This window comes from Antrostomus carolinensis, unplaced genomic scaffold (assembly GCF_000700745.2).
Source record: "Antrostomus carolinensis isolate BGI_N321 unplaced genomic scaffold, ASM70074v2 scaffold27888, whole genome shotgun sequence".
Taxonomy (NCBI): Eukaryota; Metazoa; Chordata; class Aves; order Caprimulgiformes; family Caprimulgidae; genus Antrostomus; species Antrostomus carolinensis.
In genome coordinates this window covers 17,587-30,293 of record NW_010332969.1, presented here as the reverse complement: position 1 = coordinate 30,293, position 12,707 = coordinate 17,587, and the positions used below count along the sequence as shown (strand labels likewise).

Here is a 12,707-nt window from a genome sequence, read left to right as displayed (position 1 = left end):
GGGAAACTCCTGGCTCTGCCTTCCTAATCAGATTATTGTCATTGGCTTTAATGCTGCCTCTTGTATCTGCTGTTAAATTACTGCTGTTAGTGGTACAGAGGGAATTGTAATGCAGCGTTTCCTTCTGGCACACTTAGTGTGCAACAGCGGTGAGCGTTTGCTGTGTCATCTTCCCATCTGAAACAACCTTGCAGTAATTGGCTCCTGGTGGTTACAGATGCGAGACAAGAGGAAGGATGGAAAAGTTAGGATAAATCCATCCTAACTGTAAGGTTAGATGCCATTTCAGGTACTGTGTCCCCTGAAAGCCAAAGTTTGTGTTAATTAAGGGCAAGCCTCATGCATAAAGAAGTCAGTTGGCATTAGAGACTTTATTGAGTGACTCCATGGTGCTGTGTTGGGGCTGAAATGTCGCTGCTGAGCTGTAAGTGCTCTGACTGCTGACGGTTTGGCTAGTCAGGCACTTTTGTGGGGTTTTTTTCCTTTTACATGTGTTTAATAAAAACCATTTTTTCTTGCAAAGCTCTAAAGTGCACATTGTTCACATGTGTGTTCAGACTGGCTTGTCAGATCCTTTGATCCGCTGTAGAAAGTGGCTGAAGGCTTAAAAAAGAAAGGAAAAAAAACCAAAACAAAACCTGAGTTCTTTGCTAACTGGCTGTTGCTGTATGCATCCCAATTTCCTTTAAAACTTTAATATCTCAGTAGCTTAATTATTTACTAGTTGAAAGTTACTGGCCTCCATTATAGTATGGTTTTCTTGCCAGATTGCATCTCTCTGAAATTTAAAATGTCCTTTTGGGTTAGATAAACTCATAAAATCCGTTTTTTGCCTTTTTCTGCCAGCCAGAAAAGTGATGAAGTGAAAATTGAACACACAGTTACAGAATCACAGAATGTTATGTGTTATTCAGTCCTTTGGCTCCTCTTTGGAGCGGGCGGGTGGCTGCTCTGCCACCTCCCAAGCTTTGCTTCCTGCCTCCCCTGAGCAACCTGATTCTCTGCAGCCGGATCACTGTGATCTGCTTTTATGTCCTGTTAGGGAACTGCCTTGGAATGAGCTTATGGGGGTGAGAGAGCAGGAAAGGTGATGGGGTCAATACTGCAGGGCTTTCTGGCAGGCTCTGGAGGGGGAGAGATGAACTGGTAGTTTTGATCCCTGCTGCTGTGTTGTTTCTCCAGCCCGGTGGAGCAATCAGCACGCTAATTGCCAGAGTAGACCTCTAGACTTCAGCTGCGTTTGATGGCCTAAGATATTACTAGGAATTACTAGAGCAAGACTTGAGGATTTTAAAAATTAAAGAGTATTAATAATTTAGGATATTGGCGTGACCACATTGTGGCCTATATTTAATGTCCTGTGTAACAATCTCTCTTCCAGTAAAAGCTGCACTATAGGAATGGTTCTTCGTCTGTGGAGCGACACTAAAATCCATCTTGATGGTGATGGGTAAGAAACCACATTAAAAGGATAAATGTGAATGTCCTTCCCTACTTGGGGGCTGCTCTAGGAGAGATTCTCTGTCACCTTGCAAATGAAGTTCCAATTTTGGATTCACGATTGCAGTCCTCTTATTCAGACAGTGAGTTTTTATCTTGCTGCCCTCAAACTGCTCGGTGGAACCTGTGATACCTCGTGAATGTTCTCTGAAATCCCACTGGAGGGGTGGAGCTCCCATTCCTGGCAGCCTACGCTGGGAAGGGTATCTGCTTGCTATTCTTATTTGGGAGGATGTTGGAAAATCAGAGATACAAATTCTCATCCCTGATTCTTTTTGGCTGTGAGTGTCCCTATAGCTGCCTTGCAGTAGCTCTTTGTAAAGTGCAGCTCGTGATGCAGAGAAGAGCTGTTTCTGACTGGTTTTTTTCCCCCTCTCTCTCTATTAGTGGCTTCAGCGTGAGCACTGCAGGGAGAATGCACATCTTCAAGCCAGTGTCGGTGCAAGCCATGTGGTATGTGTGTTAATTAACTTTACTGAGGAAGAGACTGTCATTTCTGCTCATAAATTCTGCATTTTAGCATTCTCCATCATTAGTATTTAGTGAGTGGCAGCAGAGATGCTGCTGCCCCGTGTCAGCAGGTAGCAGTGCTATAAAGGGACTGTGAGAATACTGATCCAAAACCAGGATCTCCTGTTCAGAGCAGCTATATGCCCTTCAGTATAAGGGAAATGGCACTAGTGTGATGAATAAATATGAAGGACCAATATGGGTTAGTTGGGGACTTGTCAGTGTTGGGTTCATGGTTGAACTCGATGAGCTTAAAGGTCTTTTCCAATCTCAGCAATTCTGGGCAATTCTGTGAATTCATCAGGCTGCAAACCCAGGCTTTCCCCTCTTTACATATTTTTCTAAGTGGCTGAAGGAGGAGTCCCAGGACCCAGTGCCAATCTGATGGCGTTCCTGGTGTTCTGCCTCATTCCTGGGGCCAGGCTGGGGTTCCTGCTGCGCGGAAACTTTCCGTGCCGCCCCGGGTGCCTGTTCACCTTTCAGCTCCTGTCACCCCTCCCATGTGCAGGGATTCCAAAATACTGAAGCAGAGGTGGCTGAATCAGCAGCAGCTATGCCAGCAAATTCCTCCTCAAAGAGGCTGCTACCCAGCCCTGCGCAGAACAAACGCGTCTCTTTTGGCCTGGGCAGTTTGCTGGCTCCTGTTGGAGCCTCGAGAGATCCCAGTCCTCGTGGCACCTGATAGGGAAAAGATACAGATGTAGAGAAGGATGTCGTGATAGGGATGATTTGGTACAGAAACAAATGAAACTCTTGTTCCTGTCATTTTTTAACTCGGCCCCTCCTGTTGGCAGCCTTAGATGTGGTTTATGTGATCAGTACAATGACATCTTCAGAGCAGAGTCTTAAAAAAAAAACCAAACCTAATAAAAAATGAGGAGGGAAGGAAGGAAAAAGTAATGCTAGAATCTGGAAAAACAAATGACCCAATCTGGGCCTTGTCCCTGGAGCATGTCAGGGGCCAAGAATGCTGCTAAATATGCATTTGACTCCTTGCTGAAGGTGGTTTGAAAATTGTCCATGCTCTTTATTTTTCTTTGGTCTGGCTTTACGAGTTAGCTAATGATTAGATCCCAGAGTGACTTGTCTTGTACTTGCCTGTTAATCAGGAGAAGATTTCAGCCTCTGCCTTGGACCAGCTCTTGAGAAGGTCTCCAAGGTGCAGCTTGTGCCCTCTCTGAACTCTGATACAAAAAATCTGCTGCTCTCGGAAATCAAACTGCAACAAACAATGCTGAAAATCTTTTTTTTTCTCTGTGCAAATCTCTCAGATCCTGCTCTGACTGTTCCTGCTGCTCACATCTGCACAAATGTGTTCTCCAAACTTGCAGGTCTGCTTTACAGATCCTCCATAAAGCCTGTGAAGTTGCAAGAAGGTACAACTACTTCCCAGGTGGGATGGCCTTGGTCTGGGCCACGTACTACGAAAGCTGCATCAGCTCCGACCAGAGCTGCATCAATGAGTGGAATGCGATGCAGGACCTGGAGTCCACCCGCCCCGACTCTCCAGCCCTGTTTGTTGACAAGTCAGTTCTGAATTTTATTAGAAAAAGTTGACTTGGCTAATGAGAGAAATCCCCCCTTCTCCCTTTTGTTCCTTTGGTGATTCATTTCCTTTCTTTTCATAAATGTCTTCAAATGTTTTTCTTCTGTTATTCTCATAAAAATTGCCTGTAACACAAGTCTTTACCACCACTCTGTACAGTGTGAGTTGCACTGTATGTTTGCTGCCAGCTTGGAGCCATCCTCTCCTTTTCCTTTTCAGGCCAACTGAAAGGGAACGAACAGAACGGCTCATTAAAGCCAAACTCCGGAGCATCATGATGAGCAAAGACCTGGAAAATGTGACTTCTAAGGAGGTAAATATAAAAATTCCTGCTAGAATCCATTTCCAGATAGTGCTGTGCTGATGAAGAGACACCATATGACCAGGTGTCACTGGCTTTTGAGGGTATTTCCAGCTGTTCCGTGAAGGCTCTGCTCTTTGGCTTTGCTACACCAGCAGGGATATCAGGGTAATACCCACATCAAAGTGTGTTTTTCAAGATTTTTAGTAACAAATACGTGACTTTAAAATGCAAAGTGCCCGGTTCTTTGCTGACAGAGTGGCATCAGAGGTGCAGTCTGCATTACAGTTGGTGCAGCACATGTAGGCACATCCCAGCAATGAATTTGCGGGCACTTACTCCTCAGTGCATCCCTGGGAATTACGTGCTCTCAGAAGATGTGGTTGGTTAGATCAGTGTCCTGGTCTTTACCTGCCCATGGACAGTGCAAAGCAAAAGGACATGCCTTCCTTTCTCCTGTCAGCTTCATTTGAAGGTTTTATTTTCTTTGTTCCTGAACAAATGTGAGAGGGGCTTGCAAATGATGTTTTATTAGTGAGTTTATGGATGGAAAGTCACAGGTCAAAGCTAAAGCTGGTTTAGATCCATCCCACAGGCTGGTGTAAATATGTCCAGCCACAGTGCAGACATATTCAGAGCAAATGGAAATAGTTCTTTTTGGGCTGGGTTTGTGTTTGTTTTTCAGGGGAGGCTGTTGACATGCAGGGCTTTCCTTCCTAAAGCTTAGCACCGAAGGCTTCGGATACCCTCGTGTCTCACAGCAGCCTGACAAGTTGTAGGCGTAAGCTGAGAACTTGTCTGTCTGTGTACATGCTCTTAACTCTGGGTGCAGTCAAGATGCTTTGATTTTCCTGCAGTTTTTTCCCGTGGTGGGTTAAACAAAGTTGTGCTGCTTTGCACTGCAGCTTCCTGAAGCTGAGGTGCAGTGAGAGGACTGTATGTCTGTGCCCTGGCATTTTAAAAAGGGGAGAGTACTGGAAATCTCTCTGTTCACCAACAGTGCTGCTGTTATTCATTCCTTGCTTCTGTTGGATTTCACATTTTTGTTAGCTGCTCTCCAAGGTCTTGTTTTTGATCTCTCAAATTGTTTTTAAGAAGTAGGATTTTCTGAAGCTTTATTTACAGATCTTCAATTTGAGGGCCTAGGATACTTGGAGAAATGCCACGTAGTGAGATTCCTCGTCTCCAGAAGGTCGAATCTCTCTTGCTGTTTTTAATGAAATACAGAAGAAGTGTTTTGCAAAGGAGTGCCAACAAATCTTTCTATTGAGCAGATGTGATTCTAGGTGGCATCCTCTGTTTTCTTCTCTGCAGATACGAAATGAGCTGGAGAAGCACATGAACTGCAACTTAAAGGAATTCAAGGAATTTATAGACAATGAAATGCTGCTTATCCTGGGTCAGATGGACAAACCGTCTCTGATTTTTGATCATTTATATCTGGTAAGTTGCTATATCAGGAGTTCCAGAACAGCAGGAGGTTCAGTGGGAGTGATCTGACAAGTCACCAGGCTCAGGGGTTTCGTGTTGAGGGTGACTTGTGCAGCCTGAGCAAGGGGTGCAGGCTGTTACCCCTGCTTTGTGCAGACTTTACTCCAGGAAAAGCCCGCAGCAGAGAATCCCTTTTTTGTAGCTACATTCTTGTTTCTGGCCCTTGATGTGATGGCTCTTTCCTGGCAGGTTGATCCTGTTCCAGGTCATACCGTAGCATAGCTCAGGTTATGTCTATGCACACTCATTTTCTCTCTCTGGCACTGGAGATTTTCTTTTATGACAAACAAAGGGTCTGGCTGTGGATCCTGCCCGGCGTGGCAGCCGTTTGCTCTTTGATTGGGGTCACTGTTGTTTTTCCTCGATGGAGCCTGTGAAGTTCTGTAGCCATGGCCAGATCTATGGAAAGAATAGGGCTGAAAGTGATGGGCTGTTCCAGCTTGTGCAGAAGCAAAGAACAGTGTGTGTTTCCTCTAATCTCTTGCCACTAGATGGTACTCCAAGCAAAACCAGGCACTGCCAGCTGGAACAAAGACCTGCTTGAGATGAACACTTTTGTGCCCGTTATGCTTGGGTTTTTTATTTTTTTATTCTAGAGAGAGTCAGAGGAAGTGCTCAGGTTCGAGGGCAAAACCTGCTTTTTAAACTCTTTTTAGCTTTCTGTTTTGCAAGTATGAGGGGGATTCAAGGTGTAACCACACCCATAACTTTCAGGATTTGCCTCACTTCTCCTATGTGTGATCACAGTCATACCACATGTAATTATTTTCTTTCCCTGTGCTACTTATCTACGTGGTTACAAATCCCAAGTGGCCGAGGAGGTGATTTGGGGTGTGCTCTGTCATATGCTGGCCTACAACTAACTCTTTAGGTGAGGATGTAATGCCCTGGTCCCCTCCTTCAGGAGGTCCCTGCCTGTTCAGGACAGGACATCCCTGTGCTGAGCTGCAGCCCTGGTTGCCGCGGTGCCGTGTTGCTGTTTCAGAGCATTTGCTGATATTTCAGTGAGGCTGAGGGATTGCAGAACCTCAGGAAAGAGGGAGAGTCTCAGGATCCTTTTAAGTGTGTGTTTTGTGGCTGTTGCAGGGGTCTGAGTGGAACGCCTCCAACCTCGAGGAGCTGCAGGGCTCGGGGTGAGTACTGACTGCACCAGCCTTAGACTCTGAAACCTTCAGTCGTTTGCCTTTAACTTACATTCAGGTCTCTTGAGATGGTTTAGATGAGATCTGAGGAAGAAATTCTTTACTGTGAGGGTGGTCAGACACTGGAACAGGTTGCCCAAGGAGGTTGTGGCTGCTCCTTCCTGGAAGTGCTCAAGGCCAGGTTGGATGAGGCTTTGAGCAACCTGGTCTAGTGGAAGGTGTCCCTGCTGCTGGCAGGGGGGTTGGAACTGGATGAGCTTTAAGGTCCCTTCCAACCCAAACCAGTCTATGATTCTATGATATGATGTTTGTAGACTGTAGGGATGAGTTTGGGCTCATTCCCAGTGATGTGGGTAACTTACCATCAAGACCTTGGTCAAGAAATCTTTTCCTACCTCATTTCTATCAATCACATGTAGAGTGGAAATGACACAACTTCTCCTTTGTGAAGTACATCAGGATCTCTGAGCCCCCTCTGTGTGTAGCAGCCGAGCGTGAAACGGCCCTACATATTGTTGTGTCAGGTGTGAATTCCTGCAGGCTGCAGAAGAGCAAATATTACAGTGCTAAGCTTAGGGAAAAAACTCTGTATCTAAATGGAGCAGAACTTCCTGTGGATGAGCAATCTCCACCTCACCTGCCCAGACAGGCAGCTGCAGGGCTGTCTTTCACCACGCTCTCATCACCGCACCACTTCTTGGCTTGATTTACTTTCACACTTCTTGGACGACTGAGAATGTTGCGTATAAATATTTGCTGCTTGCCCAAGGCACACACCAACCCTGATGGGAGAAACTGAAAAAGATTGCTCAACAGCATGACTAAAAATGTTTAATTTGGAGTCCTTGGGAACAGATGTCTGAACATCTTTGAAGAAGTAAATCAACCAGCACGTTAATACTTATCATCTCCGGGGAAGGCATCTTGACATGCTGTGTCTAAAAGTCGAAGCTGGACAAATTCTGAAACTAATATCCTGTGTCCTTGATTTCTCTGAGTGATAGGAGGTAATAAATCAATAGGGGCATTCGTTCTCCCCGGGTACATTGCAATCCCTGCTGTAATATTTGGCAGGACTAGAGAGATGCCGTGTGACTCTCATTTCATATCTTTGGTCAGAAAGAAGTGAAAAGGGTGATTTTGCAGCGAAAACCTGTGGTTGAAAATGTTGATTCCTGGGGTCTGTTCCCAGCTCTTGCCCAGACGAATCCCTCAGCCGATGTGCTGTTCCCTCAGCGCCCCGGAGCTGCCTGTGGCACTCAGCGAGGAGTTTCTGATGAGCTTACAAAGCCTCAGAGGATGGGAGAAAAGAAATTTCTCCATCCTGTGCCCAAGGTCCTGACCCTGTGACCGGGATGTGCCGGTGATGGGAGGTGGATGAACGGGCAGACCCTGCACGTCACGTGGTGACCTGTGTCACCGGGTGTCCCGGGGGTTCAGGATTAGGGCTGCAGATAAAAAAATCTTACAGTTTGTGTTGTGGCAGACTTCATGGACTTCACAACGTGTGTGAGTTCCCTGTCACGACCGTGGCAGTTCAGGTCTGTTTTGCCTGTTGTTCCCCACAGCATTGACTACATTTTGAACGTCACCAGGGAAATTGATAATTTTTTCCCCGGTTTGTTCGCGTATCACAATATCCGAGTGTACGACGAGGAGACAACAGACCTCCTGGCTCACTGGAACGAGGCCTACCACTTCATAAATAAGGCCAAGTAAGTGAGTTAAGAGACACAGCTTTGTGTGGGAGCACGGCCGAGCCACGGGATCTGACACTGCGCCCCGTGGGGTTCATCCAGCCTGGAGCTGGGCCCTCCCTGGAGCCGCAGCACCACTGGAGGAGGCGACAGGGCTTTTGTGTCACTGCTTTTGCCAGGAGTTTTCCATGCCCCTGGAATGTCCCCATACCTTGTCTCTTCCTGTACTGGCATTAACCTGTTCCTAGCCTATGGTATTTTTTATTATTATTATTATTATTTTGTTTTACTTCCAAAGGGAAATGAGGACATTTCCTCTTCTCAAGAAGTTCTGGAAATATTCCAACACATGTCAGTGTTGGACCAGCCCCAGCTGTCTCTGCAGACAAGAGATGGTGACAGAGTCTGTCAAACTCTGAGCTCTGACACTCGGCTTGTTCCTGCTTATCCTTGTATCCAAAGTCTCGGGCAGGCAGGAGGCTTCATGGTGGTCTCTGAAATGGCAGCATGATTGAGGCTGCCCTTCGCTAACTCCCAGCTTTACTGGAGAAAGATTCCTCTCGTGGCCCCCTGAGTCCAAAACGTTTCTAACACCTACTGACCTGCAGTGTTAGAGTGATCAGGACAAGAGTCCTGTCCCTCCACCATGTAAAGTGATAACAACAGACACCATAACCAGAAAGATGGAACATATTTTCCTGTTTATCCTGCAGGAAGAATCACTCCAAGTGCCTGGTGCACTGCAAAATGGGCGTGAGCCGCTCGGCATCGACGGTCATAGCTTATGCCATGAAGGAATTCGGCTGGTCCCTGGAAAAGGCCTATAACTACGTGAAGCAAAAACGCAGCATCGCAAGACCAAACGCGGGCTTCATGAGGCAGCTTTTGGAATATGAAGGCATTTTAGATGCGAGGTAAGGAAGATTCACAGGGTAAATGGAAAAGTGACTTGCAGGAAATGAAAGGACCCCGTTGTAGGCAACACCTCTCGTGGTTTTGTCTCACAAAACATTAATCAATCTCCATGGAGTTCTCTTCAGGCCATAGGTTCTTCTGCTGACGTCTTGCACATCTATGTGTTGTGCTCAAACACTGGCAGAGCGTGTGGTGCTGTAGTTTGAAGGCTCCTCTTTAGAAAGGCAGATGCAGAATCCTGGGCTAATTGTGTTTTTTTTCTAAACCTTTTCCCTGCCAGGCCTCCCTGGATGGAAATTAGCTGTCTTCTAGGGAGATCTGCTCTGCTTTAATTCAGGGAGGGTTTCTCTGCCTTTGGGAAGCGTGCTTGTGTTTCTCAGCAGCCAGTACTGTTCAGCAAAACATTGTTCTTGTTTTATGAGGCAGAACTGAGCTCAGGCAGCGTTGGAGGCAAATCATTTGCAGTTCTGGGTGACCATGCCAATCACAAGTCTCTGTCATTGCAAGAGCTCTAGTATCTAATGAGGGTTTCTCTATGCTCCGCTTGGCCTCTGCTCTGCTGGGGGAAGAGGAGGAAAATGTTTCGCTCTGGTTGAGCAGGAGCTGTGCCAGGAGATGTGCAGAGATGCCAGTTCAGAGTGTTTTGCTCTGACAGAGGCCTCTGTGTCCCTGGAGGACTCCCCCTGAGGGCTGTTCCCATCATGGGTGCAGTGCAGGGTGCTGCTGTGAGTGTGCTGGGCCAAAGAGACTCCGCAGTTGGCTGGCAGGCGGCACAAAATCTTGATGCTAAAGATGGTTTTGCCCAAGCGGGACTGCCAGGCTGGTCCCAGCAGTTCTGGGTTGTGGAAAGGGATGAATGTTCCTGGAACTGAGCAGTAGTCACTTGTCTCTTTGTCCTTTCCCCCAGCAAGCAGCGCCACAATAAGCTGTGGAAGCAGCAGGCAGAGAGCAACCTACCCCAGAACACAGATGGCACCACAGGAGCAGGTGACTTCTTACTGGAGAGCTTAGACATCGACCTAGAAAACCGCCTGGCTGACCTGGACACACCTTCGCAGTCAGCCTACCTGGACAACCGCGCCGGCACCGAAGTGTCTGTGGGGTTTAATTACTGTTTCCGTCGCCTCTCGGACACGCTGCTGGAGAACAAGATCCCTGGTGACAGGGAGAGCTTTTTCCACGTGGAAGAGCTGGAGCGGGATGCGCTCAGGGAGCGCAGTGCCTCGCTGGTGGGACAGGCTCCATCTGCGCCCTCGGAGGGGAGGCTGCTGGAGATGGTGAAAGCCCCAGCGACAGCGGAGCCGCTGACGGAGCTGAGCAGTTTCACCGAGAAGGAGGTGAAGAAGAAACTGGAATTCAGCCCCAGGAAGGGAAGGATAGTGCTGGGCTCTGGGGACCCAGGAGAGGACGGTGTCAGGGAGGAACATCTGATGGAGAAGTGGAAGCGGCGTTTGTCCATGCACAAAGAGGAGAGCAGGCTCAATAGAGAGAACTTGAATAACAACAACAGCAAAAGGAGTTGCCCAGAGGATTTTGAGGTGCGTATGGAGTTGAAATGTGGGTGATTAGCATGGCTGACTCTACTGCCAGTGAAACTGCTCTTCTCATCTTCATAGCACAGTTTCATTTGACTTGGATAAAGCCTTTCATTCCATGATGAGCTTCTTCCTTTTCAAAGTGCTTCTGAACATGGCTTTGCTTGCCCAAGCTATGGATTTAGATGCCAGAGAGAGAGCGTGAGTGCCCTGTAAACTGCTTTGGGCAACTTGCTTGCATGACCATCACTTGAAACGGTAGGTATTCTTCCATTGAAGATACTGTCTGCTGAGAAAATATGTGGCTTTTGTCCCTGCTGCAGGGCCTTAAGAGAAGTGGCAGTGGGCTTCGTTTCATGCCTGCGTGGCTGTGAATGCGTCGTGGTCTGTGCCTCTCACTGTGCTGGTTGCTGGTGTCCTGTTCTGTGCACATTTATCTCTACCCCTTTTCTTTTCTTTGCAGCACGATGCCGTGTTCGGGATCCTCAGTAAGGTCAAGCCTTCCTATCAGTCGTGCACGGACTGCATGTATTCCTCAGCCAGTTTGTCCCCTGACTCTTTTGGGGAGCAGTGTGAGAAGTTGAACCCCAGCAGTGCGCGTCGCAGCGCGACCATCTGCACGCAGCCAGCCCTTCTCTCCCACATCCACTCCACCTTGACGGACCACCTGCCCAGCAAGGCACACTCGGAGGAAGCAGTCAGAACTAAAAACCATGAGGCTCCGCTTCCTCTGTCAGCAGGAGCTGGGACTTTGGAGGCTGGCACTTGCAGATCACTTGATCAACACTGCAGCGTTTTGGAGAAAGGAAAAGATGCACCAAAAACCCCGGTCAAAGCTCTGCTGCCCAGGAGAAACTCACACTGTGACAAGAGCCTCCTTAACGCAGAAGTGGTAAAAGAAGAGTCTCTAGCCAGGAAAGACAGCAGACCTGCCAAGGATCTGAAGTACTTGTTGTTCAGCAAAGACTTGGAAAAGCCAAGTGCAAACAGTTACTTGATGCAGCATCAGGAGTCTCTTATTCAGCTGCAGAAAGCAGGGTTGGTGAGGAAACACACCAAAGAGCTGGAGAGGTTGAAGAGTCTGCCCTCGGACGCCTCCGCGCTGCTCAGAGAGAGCTCCCTGAGCAGAGTTGACTCTGGCATTGTGGAGGAGAGCGAGGATTTGATTTCACAGCACAGCCTCGTGCCTCTTCTAGGACCAGCACCGTTGATACCCGAAGATCCAGAAAACGATACGGGAAAGTTAGAGGTGAAACGCGTCGCAGAGGGGATCTCTCAGAAAACCTCCACACCTGTCACGTGTCGGTTGGAGCACACGAGCAGTTTCACCAAGGACTTCCTGAAGACCATCTGCTACACTCCCTCCTCCTCCCGGAGCTCCAACCTGACACGTAGCTCCAGCAGTGACAGCATCCACAGTGTGCGGGGCAAACCTGGCCTGGTGAAGCAGCGAACTCAGGAGATCGAGACCAGGCTGCGGCTGGCCGGCTTGACTGTGTCTTCTCCTCTGAAAAGGTCCAATTCTCTCGCCAAGCTAGGATGTCTTAACTTGTCCTCCGAGGACTTATCAAGTGACATGGATGTGTCAACCATAACGGACTCAAAAGAGGCCGTTTCCAGCGAGTCTTCTATGCTCTGTGAGCCACAGTCCACGCTGAGGAGTGCGGACGTCACCTCCAAACTGGCAGCGAAGCCAGTGGTCGGAAACTTGAAGAACACGCTCTGGATGAGCAAAAGTTGACGCCTTCTGTAGGGCAGGGGTGGACCTTTGGGGGTTTTATGGCATTTCTTTGTCGCACCGATGCAGTTTTATCATCTGACTTGCAGTAGTTCATCTGATGCCACCTCTTCTTCCCCTCCTTGTACTTGAAGTGGGGAGGAAAACAAAAACCAAACCAGATAATGGGTCATGATGAATGGCACAAGGGAAAATAAAATGTATTGCATGGCTTAGAAGAGGACTTTGTGTGTGAGTTGCCTGTTGTCCTGCAGGATGCTGTTTCTAGTACTGTTTGCCAAGTATAATAACGTGGTTTTGTGTGTGTGTGCATATATAGATGGATACTTGTA

The 12,707-nt window shown here is 47.9% G+C and overlaps 1 protein-coding gene across 1 annotated transcript in view; it reads left to right on the top strand.

Annotated features, from left to right (window-relative positions):
- Nucleotides 1-12,378, top strand: part of LOC104529411 (protein phosphatase Slingshot homolog 1) — an 18,831-nt gene extending 6,453 nt beyond the window's left edge. The window contains exons 5-14 of the mRNA XM_010173711.2: nt 1,382-1,450; nt 1,888-1,953; nt 3,342-3,536; nt 3,776-3,869; nt 5,172-5,300; nt 6,435-6,481; nt 8,059-8,205; nt 8,901-9,101; nt 10,010-10,640; nt 11,101-12,378. Of these exons, the coding sequence (XP_010172013.2) occupies nt 1,382-1,450; nt 1,888-1,953; nt 3,342-3,536; nt 3,776-3,869; nt 5,172-5,300; nt 6,435-6,481; nt 8,059-8,205; nt 8,901-9,101; nt 10,010-10,640; nt 11,101-12,378 (2,857 nt within the window). The remainder of the gene's footprint in view (nt 1-1,381; nt 1,451-1,887; nt 1,954-3,341; nt 3,537-3,775; nt 3,870-5,171; nt 5,301-6,434; nt 6,482-8,058; nt 8,206-8,900; nt 9,102-10,009; nt 10,641-11,100) is intronic.
- Nucleotides 12,379-12,707: the final 329 nt, after the last annotated feature.